Source organism: Apteryx rowi, unplaced genomic scaffold, assembly GCF_003343035.1.
Source record: "Apteryx rowi isolate R43461 unplaced genomic scaffold, aptRow1 scaffold_93, whole genome shotgun sequence".
Lineage (NCBI taxonomy): Eukaryota > Metazoa > Chordata > Aves > Apterygiformes > Apterygidae > Apteryx > Apteryx rowi.
The window spans coordinates 982512-1002324 of NW_020451238.1; the positions used below are offsets into that span (position 1 = coordinate 982512).

The 19813-nt window shown below is 35.8% G+C and overlaps 1 protein-coding gene across 3 annotated transcripts; it reads left to right on the top strand.

The window, feature by feature from the left end:
• The first annotated feature begins 21 nt into the window (after nt 1-21).
• CDC45 (cell division cycle 45) lies at nt 22-14933 on the top strand. 3 transcript variants are annotated; one of them, XM_026091889.1, is made up of 19 exons: nt 22-493; nt 1777-1836; nt 2168-2260; nt 2718-2855; nt 3492-3635; nt 4825-4880; nt 5472-5520; nt 6293-6354; nt 6777-6827; nt 7602-7721; nt 7952-8083; nt 8493-8591; nt 8757-8918; nt 9114-9252; nt 9604-9687; nt 10849-10967; nt 11778-11854; nt 12637-12703; nt 13830-14933. In XM_026091889.1, the coding sequence occupies exons 1-18, from the start codon at nt 443-445 to the stop codon at nt 12699-12701; spliced, it is 1701 nt and encodes a 566-aa protein (XP_025947674.1). In that variant the 5' UTR covers nt 22-442; the 3' UTR covers nt 12702-12703; nt 13830-14933. The 3 variants fall into 3 exon arrangements, with proteins under 3 accessions (XP_025947674.1, XP_025947673.1, XP_025947675.1); XM_026091888.1 differs by having other exon boundaries at nt 13855-14933; XM_026091890.1 differs by having other exon boundaries at nt 9114-9183; nt 13855-14933.
• The last annotated feature ends 4880 nt before the right edge of the window (nt 14934-19813 follow it).

The window sequence follows — 19813 nt, forward strand, 5'->3', positions numbered from 1 at the left end:
TGGCGGCGCCACTTCGTCTGAGGCGGGATTCTCACAAGCGCCGCGGTGGCGGGTTTGGGGAGCTTTTTAGCCGCGTAGCCGTTCCGTAGGCAACACCACCGCGGCATACTAAGTTGGTCTTTGTCAGTATTGCCTAATGGCAAAATAATCGCCCTGCCCTCACCAAAGATGGTAGAATGGAGATCAAAACTGGCACGGCGCTTCCGCCTGCGCGGATTGGCTAGCCGCGCGCGCTGTGACTCCCTTTTCGCAATCCGGTTGGCGACAGCCCTGAACAGGTTGAGCATTGACCCAATCCGGACTGCGAAGGACGGGAGGGAGCTTTTTCCATTGGCCAGCGGGCGGTGGCGGGAAGGCCAATGGGGAGCGGCGGTGATTTGGCGCCTGGTTTGACGGAGAGCGCCCCGCCGCGGCCCCGTTCCCCGCCGGTCCCGCCGCCGCCATGTTCCTCTCCGACTGCCGCCGGGAGTTTTACGAAGTGATCGTCAGCCAGGTGCGGGGCAGGCGCGGGCCGGGCGGGGCGGCTGCCCTGTCCCGGGCCGGGCGGTCCCGGCAGCGGCGGCGCCGCCTGCCCTCGGGCGTCCCCTTCCCCTCACGGAGCGCGGCGTCCCGGCCCGGTCAGCGGAGGCGCCTCAGGGTCTCCGCGCTCCCGGGGGGGGGGGGGCGCGTGCCCGGAGGTCCCCTGCGCCGCCGCGGGGGCCGGCGGCCGCGGTGCGGAGGTCCCTGCTGAGCGTCTTCACAGCGGGAGGAACCTGCGGCAGAGCCGCAGCCCGCGCCTCGCTCTCTCCAGGGGCTTTATGTAAAATCCGCCTTTTTATTATTGTTATTATTTTTTAAGATCTCTTTGATTTAACCAAGCCATCCYTAAAGCTGTTTCTTTTTGTCCTTTTAATCATTGTCATGTTTGCCCACACGTTAAAGTTTGTCCTCTGTCTGCTTTGAGGTTTTTCTTGCAGTCTTTTGTGATGGCGGTGCTACTGCTGGTCGGCTAGTCTCATTTTTTGCCCGCAATTTGCTTAACTTTGTTCCGAGTGGATCTATATAATAAAGTAGTAAAGTTTTTGTTTGACAAAAAGCTTTTGTTGGACAGTATTTTAGTATTTCTACCTGTGAAACTATAGTGTGGATTGTGTAAATGTGTTTCCCTCAAATTCTTCTGCTGTGAGCAAGGTCTCAAAAAAAAAAAAAAATTGTGTGGAGTAATTATTTCAGGGGTTGTCTTGCTCTGTTTTTTGCCACAGATTTTCCTTAGTCAAAACTGCTCCAGATACCATGTTGAAAATGGAGCCCGTTCTTGACATGTAATCTATTATGTTACCTAAAACATGCTCTAAAATCRTTGTAGGGTTGACAAACTTTGAACCTTCAAAATTATACACCATTCATATGGGTCAAAATAATCATGTTTACTCGAAGCAGTTGATGTTTTGAATGTGATTTCACCATTGTGTCACAAGTAAGGTTTACCTTCCTGTAGGATGGAGTTGTAAATACTGTTCCAATATTTACAGTGATCCAGATGAAGTTGTTTCAGTTGCAGTGTCCCTTCAAAAGCAATCATATTTCATGCTTATAATGGTCTCCACCCAAATTCCTCCCTTTCTGTTCTCACAGTGATCTAAGCATTTCTCTGGGATTGCATCTTTGCAGAGGACTTGAAATATTAGATAGGGAAGCTGGTGCTTTTAGGAACAACTGAAAGTAGTAAATGCACCAGTGCATCAGATTTGGCACCTACACTGATATATTAATGCTGTTATTTTGTTATTTTTGCAGCGTGTTCTTCTTCTTGTTGCTTCGGATGTTGATGCATTATGTGCTTGTAAAATACTCCAAGTAAGTATTTGYTCATTATCATTGTAGGCTACCTGTGAAAGAAATGATACACTCAGATCCTTTTAATAGGTTTTGAACTGGGAAAAGAGGGAATGATTTAGAACCTTTAAACTAATTTTATAGCTTACAACATTTGCTCAGTGAGTCATGACACTGACACTTGGTAAGTTTTATTCCCAAAGTTCATGTAGAATTGTCATTTAGGTTGTCTTCCAGATAAAGTTTTCTATTAAATAGAATTATAGGATAGTATAGTATTGTAGTAGAGGATGTATAGCATTGTAGTAGAGCACAGCCCCCCATTAGCTAACAGCTCTTTGTTTCTTTTCAGGCTTTGTTTCAATGTGATCATGTACAATATACACTAGTCCCAGTATCTGGGTGGCAAGAACTTGAAACTGCCTTTCTTGAGCATAAAGATCAGGTAAAAATCATACTGAAAATTGACTATATGAGATGCACTGCAATGTATAAATGCACTTCCCCACTTTTCTCAACTTAAAATTTAAGCTCTTAAACTAATACTAGTATTGGTTACCTCAAAACAGTGGACAAGTTTAAATTTACCAATAACAAACTTGTAAAATTTTTTATACAAACTAATGGGCAATAATTCTCATAGGTTCAAATTAATTTTGCATCTGTTTGGGGATGKGAAACATGGCAATATTGGATGTCCAGCATCCTGGAATTGGGTTAATTTGCATGAAATCTTGCAATTTTTTTTTCTCCTTTGGAGCATATAATATCAGGAAGTAAATACGAATTTTGACAGTGACAAGTGCTTTGTAGGTTTCATAAGGTGTTTTCAGTCTTCCATGTTTCCTGCTAATTGGAGTTAAAAGTCATTTTGCTTTTTTCCTCCCCCCTTTTCTTTACAGTTCAAATATTTTGTTCTTATTAATTGTGGTGCCAATGTTGACCTGTTGGAGATCTTGCAGCCTGAAGAAGACACGTTTTTTTTTGTATGTGACAGCCACAGACCTATCAATGTAGTGAATGTTTACAATGAGACACAGGTAAACTAAGCTTTTTAAAAGCATGTGTATTAAAATTTTAGAATGTCCAATGTGGTGGTAGATGGCATAGTGTTTTTCTGCATCTTGCAAAACTGCTTAAAAGGCCAGCAATGAGTAAGGAAGCAGTATTAATGATGCTTACAGTAGTAATGCACATAATGAGAAAAAAAACCCTATTTTCTGTAATAAATATACTGTTAGCAAGTGCGATAGTTTTCAATAGTGACAGCTTAATCCTGTGCTACAAGTCAAATGGAAGATAACTTCCTCCAAAATGAAACATTTAATATCTCTCAGCCGCTAGCAACATTTAGAATCTAAGTACTTAGCTATTCAATATAAATTATCTGACAGCATGCCTTTAACAAGCATAAAAAATGATAATTCTTTCAGTAATGCTGTAATTGGAATCTTCTTGCTACAGAAGAATAAGCTTTTACTCTTATTCTGTCATAAATAATTATGGTCCTTATAATAAGGAGCTATATTTGTCTTATGTTAAGAATGGGTCACAGCAAAAATAATTTTTTAAATTTCTTTAACTAAAGGGGTCTGAAGTGCTCTACAGTTATCATTTGAAATTCTTTTTAATTACTAAACAAGGTACTTTATTTAAAATATGCTTTTTCTTGTTAGATTAAGCTATTAGTTAAACAAGATGATGATCTTGATGTTCCTGCTTATGATGATATCTTCAGAGATGAAGAGGATGAAGAAGAGGACTCTGAGAATGAAAGCGATGGGTCAGAACCTTCAGAGAAGCGTAGACGATTTGAGGAGGTGTGTTTCTTGTTTCTGCAGTTTTGTTGTGAAAAGAAGGAAAATAAAACAATATATACGTGTACTTTGCATCAGGATAAATAATGACACTTGGATTTAAAAAAAAAGATGTTCTGTTAGATCACAAATTCAAGTGTAAGATAATAATTTAACAAAATTATGACCAGTAGTGTTTCACATGCAGAAAATGTTTGTTTCTTTGCACTGCTCATGAATATTTTCTCCTTATCAAAACATGTTTTGTGTTAAAAATTTATTGTACATAACGCTGTCTTTTTTTATAATCAATGAACTGAAGATATTGTATCTCTGATTATGTGCTCTGGGTTTTTCAATCTAGCAAAAACCCTCATTTACATGAAAAAAWTTTTTTTAAAGTTATTGCTTGAAGATAGAAGCTCACAAATAATTTAGCAGTGCATTTTTGGCTGTACTTTTAGGAATGCGCTAACAAAAGTATATTTATTATGGTAAAGATGCAAAAAAAATTTCTTTGGCATGTATTATTTGTAGCATATTTTCTGTTTATATCKCATGCAAGGAAGCAAAAACATGAGTCTAGCAATATTAAGAGCCAGTTAAATGTAAGGACATTCTCAAATGTGATACATATTTCATATTATTTTTCTATTAACTTCATAAGGTTTTTTYCTACCAATTTAAGAAGAGTATTTACTCAGAAAAAAATAATTCCAGAAATTCAAAGGAACATCCATAAATAGTATATACAAAAGCTATTTTTAAATTCATTAAATATTTTACAGAAGTCTTTCAGATTTCTTGGAGTTTTCAAGCTGATGATGCTATTTTTGGAGATTGAATAAACAGTGAAGAGTGCCTTCTTTTTCCTGATCTTGATTAATCATCTAATTCTAATTATTCATMAGCTTCATTTATATGCTGTAAGGTGGTAGAATGCACATTGTTTGGTTGAAAATACTGTACAGTAGGCCTTTTTACTTGTGAAGATGAGCAAAATAAACCCTAGCATAGGAAGATGCCATGACTATATTAAAATGTGTTCTTCAGAAAATATTCGATAATAATACTTTTCCTATTATTCCTATTAAAAATATCTAATTTTTCTTTTAAATTTTTTCAATGAAGACTTATGCATTCAAATAACTAGACTGGTGCTAACTTGCTAGAGTAATTTTTCTACTTTTTTAACATCTAAATCAACTTGCAGGATGTAATAGAGAGAACAATGAAAAGGCGACAAAAGCGAGAATGGGAGGCACGCAGGTATGTTTACGTGTTTTTTTTTTTTGTGTGTTGCATATATCCCTCTGTTCTTCGAGGGAAACCTTGCTGAGAATACAAAAACATGGTATTATGCTGTTTGATTTGCAATATGCTTTAGTTCTAACTTTATGCAGAAAGTAGAGGGGGATATTTACTATMTATATTCAAATAATACAACTTTTAAATGGAGCATAGTTGTAAATAATCATTTATAAATTTGCATAGCAGTATGTGCAGTGCTTGACTGTTAAGCAGCTGTAGTGTTATTGTCTCGTCTGTCTTAGGGTGAAGTTCTTGCTTCTGTTTTCTTCCTTTGCAATACCATTATTGTCAATGGGAATGAGCAGGAACAAATCAGATGAGAAAATGGAATCGAGGATTTAATGCTTTTGTGTCTGCATTTGTGTGGCTTCCACATTGTTGCTAAAATCTAATTCCCTTGCAGAAATAAACATTTTCTAGCTCAAGTTTACTTTTTTCTTATTGCTAATTTGAAATTAAAATTTTATTTCATACTTCTAGGTTTATATTTTGAACCAGAACCAATGATCAGCTCACCACTTTAGTCAAATGTGTTTTTTTTTCTTTTAGACAAGAAATTCTTTTTGATTATGAGCAATATGAATATCATGGGACCTCAGTAAGTATGAACTCGTTTGCCATAAAAACACTAGATACCAAGGTAGAGGTAACTGGATAATATCCACTGTTCTAATTATCTAATAATACTATGTATTATAATACTATTATCCTATCTGATAAGATATATTTAAAATATACCAACTACTTTGATTTAATGTGTTCTGGTTGTGTACATCTGATTTTTAACTCCAGGGAATTACATATGTTATAAAACCAGTACTGGTAGATTGTGAGACAACAGCCARCTGACTGACAGTGGGTAAAATAATGTGATCAGTGGAAAACAGATAAACCAGAACTATTAACATTTTTGTTGTTTGGTAGTCTTTAATGTTGATATAGAAAAAATGGTGATAGTGTATTTGTTTTAGGTCTTGATAGAAGTACCTGTCTATGCATGAAATGCTTTCTCAAGAAGACTTTAAGATATGGGAAACTTATTTGCCTTTCTCTGTTTTCAAGCTGTCTAGATATTTCAAACATAATACTTAGGACACCAAACTGCTCCTTCTTTCATTTGGCCTCTTATCTTATTATTTTTRTACTTTGAGTGCTGCTTTATATATAAACAGGTTTGTGAAGCTGTATAGAATACTGTTCTCTCTCTATGTAGTGTCTTAGAAGACAGGACATCGGCAGGTCAACAGACTGAAGTGTGATTTCTAAAGCTTTAATAGCATGCTAGTACTTGGCAAATTTAAATGTTTTCTATTTGTTTTATGAAGTGAGCGTGTTCGTTTATCCTCTGTCTTTTCTTTTCCCTCGTATAGTCTGCAATGGTGATGTTTGATCTGGCATGGATAATGTCTAAAGACTTGAATGACATGTTGTGGTATGTGTCCATGATCATTATTCATAGAAGCGAGCAGCTTAATTCCATAGTAAAAAGTGGCAAAATTTCCCCCAACTATTTGATTTCAGTTTGAGCTTCTAGTTTATTGTCTGCATGGATGTATGTTTTCATCCATATTGGAGTAAGATACATTCACATCTACGGAAATTAACTACAAGGAACCAGTAGATTTTGGGTGGAGAAAGGGAGAAGGGTACTATATGTGTATATCTGCTAGAGAGAGGCAATAATAATATATAATTTTGTTATTAAGCTCTCCTGTAACGCAGATTGTGAATTGTGTTTCTGACTTGTTCCTTTACATATTTTACAGGGTTAAATATAATGTTTTACAGGGTTAAATATAATATACTGTACTGGAATATATTTTGCTTTAACTTTTTTTCCCTCCCCAATGTTAGGTGGGCTATTGTTGGCTTAACAGATCAATGGATCCAGGATAAAATCACTCAGTAAGAATTTTTTTTCTTTTCTTTTTTTTAGGAGCAACTAATAGTAACTAATAGAAATTAGGAAACAGGCTAATTAATACTATATAAGGTAATTAATAAGCAATGTCATTTAATATCTTAATAAATAAATGTAATTTTATACCTTACAAAAGGTATATTTGGAATATTTGTCAGAAACACTGTATTTCCTCTTTTAATATTTAGAATTTTTAGACTATTTACCACAAAATTGTAAAACAATCGCTTCTGATCCTGTAAGAAATGGTGTTTAATTGTAGTTTACCTAAATATGACCTTGGTTATAGTTTTATTAAAGGAAAAAATTCTGTACATTCTGTACACTCAGGCTTCCCTTCTTATTTTACTTTACGAGTTACAAGTTTTCTTCTCTCCCCCTCCTTTTTTTCCCCCATGTGTACTTATCTCCTGCTAGACGTCATCAGAATTCTGGCAGCACATATATAGACCTTAATTATGGTGTTGTTACTACTAGTACATTGATGTCTTTAAGAAGATAAATGTGATAAGTAACTAATTTCATCTGGGTTTTTTGGCTGTCTCTCTGTATTAGTGTTATTTTATCTTTAAGTGTTTGGGCGTATGGCTAAGTATTGAAAGAACATTATTTAAAAAAAGTTTTTTTAAAATGTATCTTCAGTTTTTATGCTGCTGACTGGCCAATTTATAGCCTTTAAGAAGCATTTTTKTATTCCCATAGTTAAGTACAAAAATACATGCAAAGAAATTGAAGTGACAAACTTGCTTTTGTTTAAGGATGAAGTATGTGACTGACATTGGAATACTACAGCGTCACGTATCTCGCCATAACCACCGCAATGAAGATGAAGAAAATTCTCTATCAATTGACTGCATGCGAATAGCATTTGAATACGAGTATCCTTACATGTAACTGCAGTTCAGCTCAACCTTGCAGCATTAGATGAGTCAGTGTTGATTGTGTTATGTGCCCCTACAGCTTCTAACTGCATCTTCCTGGAGTATAGAGATGGACTGTGTCAGGGCAGTTAAGACTTACCTACTAGATACTGAGTTTTGTTGCTATTGGTAACTTCAAAGAGTATGTATATTTATAATTATTTTCCCTAATTCCTATTAATGTTCAGTCTGCGCCTGGCACTTTACCAGCACTGGTCTCTGTATGAAAGTCTCTGTAATACTTCTTATACCTCTGCTAGCCTCAAACTTTGGTCTGTACAAGGGCAGAAGAGGCTCCAGGAGTTTTTGGCTGACATGGGGTGAGTTATAAAAATCTTGTTCTCAATTAAAGAATTATTTTGTCAATGAATTGTAGAAAAATATTCAGAACACAGCAAAGATCTTTTAAGCTAACAAGTACTCAACTCACTGTTTTTAAATATGATCATGGGGATTTGAGTAGATTGTGGAGTCTCTCAGTTGAGTAGCAGAACTTCTGGGTTGCTGTGTGAAGGAATACTTCAACTGTATGCCTTTGAATAGAAGATTAGAAAATAACCTGTGCTTTCTCACATCCTCTCCTCAATGATTAAAGAAGAACGCCAAAAAAGCTTAGTCAGGCTTAACTTAAATTATCTAACATTAAGAATGCCCTATGTGAGGAAGGCAAAATATTTAAGTCTGTTCTGGCATACCTATCAGTGACTTCTTTTTTCCTTTTGTTTTTAGTTTGCCTTTGAAGCAGGTGAAACAGAAGTTTAATTCCATGGACATTTCTTTAAAAGAAAATCTTCGGGAAATGATTGAAGAATCTGCAAACAAGTTCGGGTAAATTGTTTTAGAAGCAAATGTTTTTCTGAACTTATTTTTCAATTAAGTTAAAATTTTGTGTATGAAGAGAGAGTCACATCTTGATTAACGTTAACATACCAGGGAAATGGGTAGTCAGTGTAAATAATAATGTATCTTCACTGGTTTTATCTCATTTTGCAGAATGAAGGATTTAAGAGTTCAGACCTTCAGCATTCACTTTGGCTATAAGAACAAGTTCTTAGCTAGTGATATAGTTTATGCAACAGCTTCTCTCATGGAGAATATAGAGAAGGAGGGGCCTGAAACAGATAACTTTATTAAAGCTTTGGACAGTCTCTCCAGGTACTGAAAATATCTCTTCATTCTTTTGCAATTTTCTTTTCMGAACATGGGTTGCATATATAAAAGATGAGTTGATGCTTCATAAGCGGCTAAAGAAAGCYACTCAAAAAAAATACCCCAATGAATAGTGTTTAGAGGGGTCTCACTTTTTTTTGTGAAAAGCTTTATGTGAAACTGTTTCTTTTTCTTTGGTAGGGGTAACCTGGACAAACTGCACCAAGGACTGGACCTAGCCAAAAAGCAGTTACGTGCCATTCAGCAAACGGTAGCCAGCTGTATTTGTACCAACCTTGTAATTTCTCAGGGGCCTTTTCTCTATTGCTCTCTCATGGAGGTCAGAGTCCTAATTTTTGGCTTTCATATATTTGACTTGCTGTTCTATAACACTGTTTTCCTAACTGCTTGACTCCATCAGGAGTTCAGAAAGAACTTATTTTTCTATACTGTATGTTCTCTGATGGGTCAATGTTGACACCTACTCTGAACTTCCCAAAGGAAGAATCAGTTCTGTTAAAGGGAGGGCTTTATATCAAGTCCAATTGGTGAGATCAAATTCCTGTATTGTAATGGTTCTTGTTAGTGTTCTTTGAGTGACACAAAACTTTTAGATGTACCAGCTGATCTTAAGATTAAATGAATAAGTGGAAGAATTTGGTTATAGCTGAAATAAATCTTCTTTTCTCAGGGCACGCCCGATGTGAAACTGTTCTCCAAACCAGTGTCTCTGTGCCTGCTCAGTAAATACTTACTCAAATCCTTTGTTTGTTCTGTAAGTAAATCAGAAACTTCTAACTAGCTAACTTCTGACCTGTGTAATAGTTGTTGTTTTGATGGATACTTGGGATGGATTATTAAAAACATTATATGAAGATCTTAATGTTTTACAGTTAACTGGTTGGATAATTTTAGCACCTCTGTGAATATGGGTCTAGGAAAGGTATCTGCCTGGGAAACTCCCTAGCCCTAGAAAGAGTTTTCATTACCGAGGTGCTAACAATCTAGAATCTTTGTGTAATTTTGTAAAATTTGAGGGAGCATATCACAAAATAGGTATTCAGAAAAGTTAATCTGACACAGAAAATTGGAACATTGCAGGACTGATTATTGTTATCTAAAGACTTCTCTGTTTAGTTAAATAACAAAAACTCTAATTTTGACAAATGCAATTTAATTTCRGTTACATTAGTTATTGTTTGAACTGTATAAATTAATAACACAATTCGGATAGAAAATGAGGTTTTGAAATTAAGATCTCTTTTCACAGTGAGCACTTCCAATTTATAAAAGAAATTTTTGTAGTCCATCCTTGTTAGATGCATATGTCACTCCTCATTTTGAATAACCAGCCTGGCCTTAGGAGCAGAACAGTATTTTAAAACTGGCCACAAGATACCTACCTGAAGAACAGAACACTAAAATATCTTCATAATTATTCTTGGATTTAATTAAACCACAAATTTTTTTTAAAAAGTTTTAGTAAATGAAACAGAAGTATGTTTAAAGTTATAGCTTACTGCTGTAAAACAATATGGCAGGGGAAAATGATGTGTAGTAAAGACTGTTGTATTTGTCAGTTTTATCTGTTGTATTTCATTGTAAAATGATTATTGCAAACCTTGCGCTGAGTCCATGTTTTTAGTTACCCATACATACAGCTCTTTTAAATGATTTTTTTCTTTACTGTAAATCTCTGCATCACTTCCATGTTAAAATGGAATGCAAATTGATGAAGAATTAAAATTTATATTGGTCCTCAAAGTGACTTAGTTCAAAGAAGAAGRGGATTAAGAGATTATGTAAAGAAACCACTTTCTGTTGGTCTCAATTATAGTTGTTTTCTTAAGTGAATATTTGTGATACTAGGTCACGTATGGACCTGAAACTAAATTGTTTCTTAAGTTCTGTCTAACAAAGACTTTCTGACTTCTAGACAAAAAACAAGCGCTGTAAATTGCTGCCACTGGTAATGGCTGCACCAATGGATGTTGAACAGGGAACTGTGATCATGATGGGGATTCCTCCAGAGACAGAAAGCTCTGACAAAAAGAAGTAAGGATGTTGTTTAAATGTTCTTCCTAAAGGTTGTCTKTAGGTTTTTCCTGTCTCCAGAAGAAATATATCTTACCTGCACCTCCTTACTGCTGAATATGTCGACTTGAATTTATCATTAAAAACTTGTGTTTTGCATATGGTCTGCATGAGATACTTCGCGAGATGATGTTCCTTGGCTTCCTCTTACTTATTTTCCCCTCTCAACTATTTCTTTCCTAAAAGAGGGATATAGCTCAATATGTGGCCCATAACTTTCTTAAAGCCTGCAACTTTAAGATTTTTGCATTTGAATAAAGTGAGGTGTATGTTGAATATATGGCACATGAAAAACATCTGAAAGATATTTTCATTTCTCAGCAAGGATAAAGTTTTGTACTTCTGCCTTAATACAATATATCTTTTTCTGTAATACTCATTGTAATATTTATCCTTTTACAAAAATAAAGTTAGTGACCTTTTTATAACTGAAATCCCTACTTTTCTCAGTCTGCATTGTGTTTGGTCACATTTTACAGAAAAACTTGTAGGTAGTTATATGCAAAGCATTGTAGTATTGAATATTCAATTAAAGTTAAATTAGGAAGGATAATCTTATTTATTCTTACATGAAGTGCTTTAGACAAGTGGCTTTTATGCACTCTGGGCAGATGCTATGTGTTTGTAGGAGACCATATGTAGTTCAGATGATGTATGTTGGGAAGGAAAAGATCTTTTCTCAGATGAAATATTTGAAAAATAGCTAATCTCTAATTTAATGAACTGTACCTTCTAATATGTGATTAACTTGTATTTCTGTTCACCTTGTAGCTTTTTTGGAAGAGCATTTGAGAAAGCTGCAGAGAGTACCAATTCTAGGACGTTACACAACCATTTTGACATGTCAAGTGAGTAATGCTCTTTTACATCACTTATTTCATTCACCGAATAGTCCTTTAGGGGTCAGTGTTTACACAGCCTCCATAAAGCATAATGACTGTGGATGGTGTACTGATTTGTGTATATATTAGATGTGAACATCAGGTGTATATACGGGATACACTATACGCTCTAGTATAACATGCAAACTATGTGTTACTGTGCCAGTCTTTTTTTTTTAAGTAGTGTCTTGCTGTGCAGAAAATATAAATACTAACCAGAGGCTTGCATATCTCTCTTTGAGACAATCTCAGTTTGTCATGGAGTAATGATTTTTGACCAGTGCACTTCAGTTAAGATCTGTTATCTATGACAGTTTTTATGTTTAGCAGCATCAATGCCATATTTGAAATGTACTTGGTTTGGATATGAGATGCATTCTTTATTGTCTATTTGAAAAACGAGGTACTTACACAGGAAGATTTGCCTGTTTTCATATGTGCTCACAAAAGAGGCAGTTTTTGACTCTAGATACTTCTATTATGTGTGCATGTTGAGCATAAAAAAAAAAAAAGGTTCCTAGATTAAAAAGTAGTGGCTATATCTAGTGAGCACCTAGAACTCAGAGTTTGCTGAAATCTAGGAGTGAAATAAACAATGCACTTTAGTTCAAATAAATAGTTTCTCTAATTCTTTCCTAAAGTTGATTAGGAATGTGAATGAGTATGCCTGGAATTAATATTCTTGAAGTGTGGGATCTGATGTATCTTTCAGTTATTTGCATTTTGTAATAAAATATTTCATGTTTTAGTAATTGAGTTGAAAACAGAAGACCGGAGCAAATTTCTGGATGCACTCATTTCTCTCCTGTCCTAATGGTAAGACAATGTAGGGAAGATTAACTCATAATTTAATACAAATCAAATTAGTAACTAAACGAAATTCWTATATTATTTGTAGAACATGCTAAGAAAATACAGGGAAGTCCAGTGGAAGTTTCTTACAAAGAAAGGGACGGAGCATGTATGAATAGCATCTTTTTTTTCCCCTTAAAAGATTTATTCATTTATTAGTTTCTCTTTGATTTTTTTTTCATAATTTTTTGTGGATTTTTAATTTCAACTAGAAAAGGAGCAGCTGTTTGTCTTGTGACAGAAATGGAGACATCAGCTAATTGTAGCTGATAATTAAAAGAACAGATCAATGAGATTATGATGGTTTGTTAGAACTCAGGATGAAATCTTGGCTGTAACAATGCCTTTCTTGGCTTTGAAGTTAATGTAGAATTTGCATTTTTATTTCACAGTGTTAATGCTATATAGTCTGTGTTAAATGTGTAGTTTTTATCTGGAATAAAGATGGGGCTGTAAGACTTGATCTGTAGTTGTATAAAGCTGTTCTATAAGAATATGTATACTGTACAACTGGTGAGGCTGTAAATTGTTTCATCTGGCTTCAGATATTCGCTGCTTCTCAATGGTGAACTATTTTAATTGAGTGACTTTGTGTGCACGTGTGTTTCTGCAGTGATGAGGGGGGAGATGGCTTGATTTCTCCCGGAGGAGAAGCCGCTCAAGCTAAACACTAAATTGTTTTGTAGTGTCTGTCCAGACAACCTGTAAGACTGTTTTTCTGAAAGTATACAAAGTAGCTCACGATTCCTTTGTACTTAGACAAAGATTTGATTTTTTGTATTCACCTGTGAAGTAATCTCGTGATATTATAGCATATAGATATGAAATAGCATAGATAGGAAAGCAAAGGAGTAAGGTGAAAGCTTTAACAGAGTCTGTGAATGTAGATGGAGTCCTAGCCAACTGACAGAAATGACTTACCTTCTTTCAATGAGTATCAAAGCAACAATTTCTTTCTTCTCCTTTGGCTCAAAAGCTTGGGGCAGTGGGTCAATAGCTGCAGTTGTTGTTTGCTAGATCCTGTGTGGTTTCCGAGATGGCTACATCAGTTTCTTTCATTCTTTACACTCTTGGCTACTGATTGTTTCAGTTTGTCCTTTGCCCTTGTTACACAGTGATGCTTTTTGGTGCCTTGTGCTGGAAGCTGGAAGCTGAGGATACACTGAAAGTGTCCCGAATGTTCCRAGGTTCTTGGTGCTGCAATTGTGATGGAACGTCTTGCTTTATCCTAGATTACCACTGCCGGCTTGGGCTGTTGTCTTTGTCTCTTGAGAARGCAAAAGGATTTTAACTTCAGCACACACATATTGAACACTGCTACTTTGTAAAAACCCCATCCTCATAATAGCAAAAGGTGTCAACTAGGATTATTTGCAAATCAGATTTCTGTTTGTCAGATCTGCTTTTTTAGTAGACATGCTCCTGTAATGTCTAGATATTGGCTAATAACAAAAATTAGGTTTTGTAGAAGTCTCATTTAGTAGTATTATCATTCAAATGTTGTTTTAAAACTTTGTTGAATGCTTTTTTTATTATTTTTTAAGACACTTTTAGAAAACTCCCTGTGAATTTCTGGAGTGTTGAAATTCTTTAAGTATTACTAGGTTGAGGTCGTATAGTTCAATTGAAATAACTGTTTTATGAGGCAAGTTTTAAGATTTTAGGGCTTTTAAAATGTGAGTACTGAGTAGCTGCCAAATATAGAGTGAAAAAATCCTACGAATACTATGAAATAATGATGCCATCTTAATAATATCTTCCAGAAGAGAGAATTTCAGTGTCAACAAAGCATCCTTAGTCATGCATTGTCGTACTGTATTGTCACTTGTAGCTTCACTTTGGGAATAGTTTTCCTAGAAACAATCTAAAATGCTATGATAATTGCATGTGGACTGTAGTATTATAAATATTGACAAGCTAGATCTGTTCCCTAACACAGATTCATTTTATTTTGGTCGTATGAAATGGTATTGCTTGTTAGACTTATCCTGTTGTGCATTGGGTGGGTATGTATATGTGTATATCTGGAATTCTTCTTGTGGTGTTTGCTTGAATTCTGTATGACTTTAATATTTTCATGTATCGTAATGAATATGTAAAGATTTTGTGCCGTCGTTACATCAGACTCTGTACAGATTTTTAATACAGATTAATTTAATATCGATTGTGATTTAGATGTAGCCAACAAAATGAATTAAACTATATATTTTTATTCAAACAAAATTGTTTTTTTTTTAATGCTGTCATCTCCTCTGAGAAATATAATCGTGGTGCCAAACTGTAATAGCCAAAATTATTGTGCTTCCTAGAATAACATAAAATGCCATCTATTTGTTTTGCATGTTTACTAGGTAACATTGGCAATAAATAATATCCCCCTTTACTGGAGTAATTTGGGTTTTGCCTGTATGCAGCATACAGTAATTTTATTGCATTTTTGAGGTAGATATCCTTACATTAAACTTCTGGAAACGGAAACACACAGTTTGACTTGCTTTTGACTGCAGGTATCGGTGTTGAGCCACGATTGCAGTGTGAAAGCTAGGGGTCTATATGCCACTTAAATGCATTTCTAAATATTTTGACTTTATCTTTCAGATGCAAACTGCTGAGTTTTCKAAGTGAATTTCCCAAATTTATTGTAAACTTACCTATGACAAAACTATCGGTGCAGTTTCCATAGCACTAAATGACTGTAACTTCGGTTCAGCCCTGTAGTATATTTAAGGCTTTGCACTTCTAGATGTAGATATCAGAGAAAAGCATGGGCAAGTATGTAGTAAATGCAGTATGTGTCAATGTGTGAGACCTTCTGCATACGTGCAGAATGAATAATGTGTGCTGGATACTACTGCATTTTTACTTGCACAGGCTGCTTGCTCAGTAAATGCATAGAAGATCTTGCACATCCTGGATCTCTGACTAGTTCGGTGGCCATGTATCAGGAAATCCTAAGCAAACAACAAAATTSCTTATTTTCTGCTGGGGCAGAGACATCAAAAAGAATAGACATATAGCAGCTCTAACTATTTAATTGCTATCTCTGTCTTTTGTTAAATTTAATGCTGTGTGTTCAAAACATGACACAGCTTTGCAACAGTTGGGTATCTTGGAAAAGTTTTACCATTATCTTCATGTTAGGGATGTTGTTTTTCCTGTTTTTTCTTCACTCCCTCATTAGAACCACTGTGTGAACCCCTTCCTCTCRCCTCACCATGTCTCTTGTTTGCTGCTGTATCCCCCATCCCTCTCCTGGAGCTTTATGTATTTTGATTCCTTCCCGTATCAGGGTGTGTTCTGTTTCTACTCCTGCCATTTTTTCCTGCTATTGTGATAAGTATAGATCTTGCCCTGCAATGAAGAGGGAAGTTTGGTGTGTGTGTGTTTGTTTTTTAGTAGGTGACTGCCATGTTTTGAAAAATGACAAACAGACATGCAGGCCCTTTAGTRTCAACACGTTGCATTGTGCTGGAGGGACGAGAACTGAGAGTTGGGTTTTGTGCTGGGGTGTGTGGGTAATTGCATTACTGGCAGGTTCTTTGATCTCCACACAAAAGTGTAAGTACTTGAAGCTGTGGGTATATTGCATAGAGAATAAGTTTCCCTTGTCCCTCCTTTATTGCTGCTTTTTTTTTTTAAGGTTTCAGTTTTCCCAAGATGATGTGCCAAGAATGTTTTTGCAAATTTTAGAATTGATCAGCTGTTGAACTGGAAAGACCCACGATGTGCAAGACCATTCAAATGTGGCCGGAAAGGACAGTTAGGAATGCCAAATACTATGTAAAAAGATTTCCTAAATCTGTGTAGAAGCCTAAATATGTCTCTGCCAGTAGCTACAACTTCTGCACATCAACATTTTAGAATACGTAAAATAGTATCCAACACTCTTATTTCATTCATTCTGTGCTGTTGATTTTGTAGATGAATGCTTTAATATTATTTACTTGAGAATCACTGTACAGGAAGATCCAAATTTGTGGTGTCCCCAGGGTGCATATATAAAAACTAGCTCTGCTCAGTGGCAGTAAATTGGTGTCTAAAATAGCTGATTGAAACTGCCTGTTGTATAGGCCAGTTCAAAATACTAAGGCTCATGTTAATTTTTCACTTAACTTACTACAGTTAAGTGTTGGACAGAGAATCCATGCCAAGAACTCTTAAATCAGAAGCATAATAATCTCTCCGTGAAGAGAAGTTATTTGTCCAAACAGAAATGTGGTCCTAAAAAGTCATTGTAAAATAAATAGTTAGAGCACTAAGAAATCAGCTTACCCTCTTAGATGTATGGTAACATTCCATCTAGCCATGTCTGAATGCAAATAGAAATATTCCCTAAGGATTATATTTGAGCTGCAGTAACTCTTCTTCCTCCAGTGTGTGTGTTTGCTGTAATAGTACCCTCATAAATCAACTCTTTAAATTATTTCTGCTGCTAATTTGTTTTAGAGAATAATAAAAATAGGAAACAAAAAAAATTCATTATTATTATTATTATTATTGTTATTTTTAAGACAATAAAATAATGAAAATCCTTAAATACTGAAATGGCTGAGCAAGCTGACTAAATTATACCGTTCCTGCATGGTGACTCATGGCCATTTTCTTTCTGGGATGATACATTTAGACATAATTGAAATTGCGCARTGAGAACCTCTTTCGATTGGAATGAAAGTAACTCCCTTTCCCCAAAAGAATCACAGTGAATTAATAGACTCATACTTATGAACATAAAGATTACATAGCGGTAAGAATTAATTCTTACTTCCTTTATGGCTTCTCTTAAGACCCAAATGAAAAAGTGTTGCAACTTTTCTGTATCAATGAAATACTTGGTCTGTACTACTTAAAGTCTAAAAACAGCCATAGTGGGGCAGACCAACAGCTCACATGCTGAATATCTTGTCCTCTATAATGTCAAAAGCAGGTGCCAGGGAAGAGTATAGAAACAAAACAATTACATATGATGCTTCCTTCCACGTACAAGCACAAGTACTCTCCCAGCCCTTGTACTCAAGGACATCCTGAACCGCACATGGTTTCTGGGTGTTTAGCAACCATCAATAGATGTTTCTGAATCTGGATAACTTCCCCTTGAATCCTTGTAAAATTCCAGCCTGTGCAATATCCTGTAGTGAACAGATCTGTATCCTAGCTATATGCTATATGAAAAACTACGGGGTTTTTTAGTAATTTTTTCAACTTGCCAATTGTTAGCTTATTTGATGTGCTGTAGTCCACACCCACGGCCTCTATGCACTCATTTTTTTGTAAACCTTTTCGTATTCCCCACAGTCATCTCTTTCCAGTCTGAAGAATCCCAACCTAAATTTTGTCTTAGAGAAGCTGTTCCATACCTTGATTACTGCTGTTGCTCTTCTTTGAACCTTTTCAGATAGAGCAGAGTCAAAACTGCACACAGCATTCAAGATGCAGGTGCATTTACAGGTTTCTGCAACAGTTTAATAGTGTTGGTTTTTCTCTGTTCAATAATTCCTAACATTCACTTCGCCCTTTTGATTGTTACTATGCCCTGATCTGATGATTTAACAGACCTAGCTGCCGTAACACCAATATCTCGCTCCTGACAGGTAACGATTCAAATTAGGACTGTTTTTTTGCCATGTGCACCACTTTACACTCATCCATGCAGACTGTCATCTACTTGTTGATGGTTATTTTTGCAAGTCAAAGCAAGAATGTAGTTAGTCTGCTGTACTGAAAAACTGATAATAAGGAAAAATAATTCCAGCCTCTACATCCCTGAATTATGCATATGTGGATGGAAACAGTAAATTTTGGTCATTAGCTGATATAATATGGCAAAGCTTAATGGTAAAATAAAATTAAATAAACTGGATTAGAAAGTTTAGGATTGAAATATTTTTTGGAGATTATTGTTTATATTTATTCCATTTCTGTGAATGAAAGYAAAAGCCTCTAGAGTATTTAAAGTTTCTGAGCAAATTCTTTTGCAAATATTCACTCGTTTTATTTGCTACTGTAAAACTTTACTGCACATAAAGAACAGAAAGTGTGCTTGAGTTGAACATCTGGAAATAGTAGCTTTTAAACAATTTTGCCTTGATCTAGAGGATGTCTGTCTATCCTTATTCTAGCCACAGTATCTGCTATTTCTTCCCACTGCTCACTCTGGTCTCTCTCTCAGAAACTACCSCTTCTATGGTAGAAACAGTAAATCAGAGACATTTCAGATGGACATTTTAGTCTGGTCTTCCATCGACTTCAGTTTATGTTAGTATATAACAATCGTCATGTCTAAATCTGACAGGGCCTGTCTTAAAACTCTGAATGGCTTGCAGGGGAGTTGTCAGTCGTTCAGCAAAATCCGGTGTGCTCTAGAGAGTGTAGGTACCTGCCTGTGTGCCAAGTGGAATTCAAGGGAGCAGAACTGTAGGTGTAGAAGTCCCAGGAAGCCTAACATAAGTTCTGGAGAGCTTGAGTTTGTACATTGCATTCTAGCATTTATTTTGGAAGGCAGAGATAGTTATAAGCAGCAGGGTTTAATCTTCCTTGTTTTCTGAAATTTGCCAATCTAAAATGTTAATTCAAAATATCTTTTTCTCTCTTCTACAGTAATGAGGTTTCCTAAGAAAAGAGGTAATTTAAATTTAGGAAAAAAATGTACCTTTAAATTGTCGTATTTAGAATGTGTGATGTAAACGTCTTGGACTGCAAAGGRGTATCTGCTACAGAATATTTCAGGACGTCTTTCATCCTTTGATTTCACTTTCCACTTCCTTTTTCTGGACAGCTTTTCCAGTCCTCAGCTGTCCATAAATGCAAGAGAAATAAAATATTCCTTCTTTCTAGAAAAGATGAAATTTGTATCTGTAATCACTAGTCTGAAATGCTCTGATTTTAAGGTATGAAAAAGGGAAGTTTTAAAATCAGTCTCTTGGATGCAAGGGTTCTTCAAGGATGACTTTGTCTCGAGTCAAATGGGCCATGCAGTGTGCCAACTTGCAAAGATGGGAGTAGGACAGAAAAGAAAGGAAAGTGGAGTAATCTATAGAGAATCACAACTGTGCAAGAAACAAAGCATAAAACACCTAG

Bases quoted from the DNA above. Each gene is read 5' to 3' on its own strand.
- CDC45 (XM_026091889.1), top strand. From the start codon at position 443: ATGTTCCTCTCCGACTGCCGCCGGGAGTTTTACGAAGTGATCGTCAGC. The intron at 2,856-3,491 runs GTAAACTAAGCT...TTTTCTTGTTAG, and splicing joins ATGTTTACAATGAGACACAG to ATTAAGCTATTAGTTAAACA. The intron at 6,355-6,776 runs GTATGTGTCCAT...CCCCAATGTTAG, and splicing joins GACTTGAATGACATGTTGTG to GTGGGCTATTGTTGGCTTAA.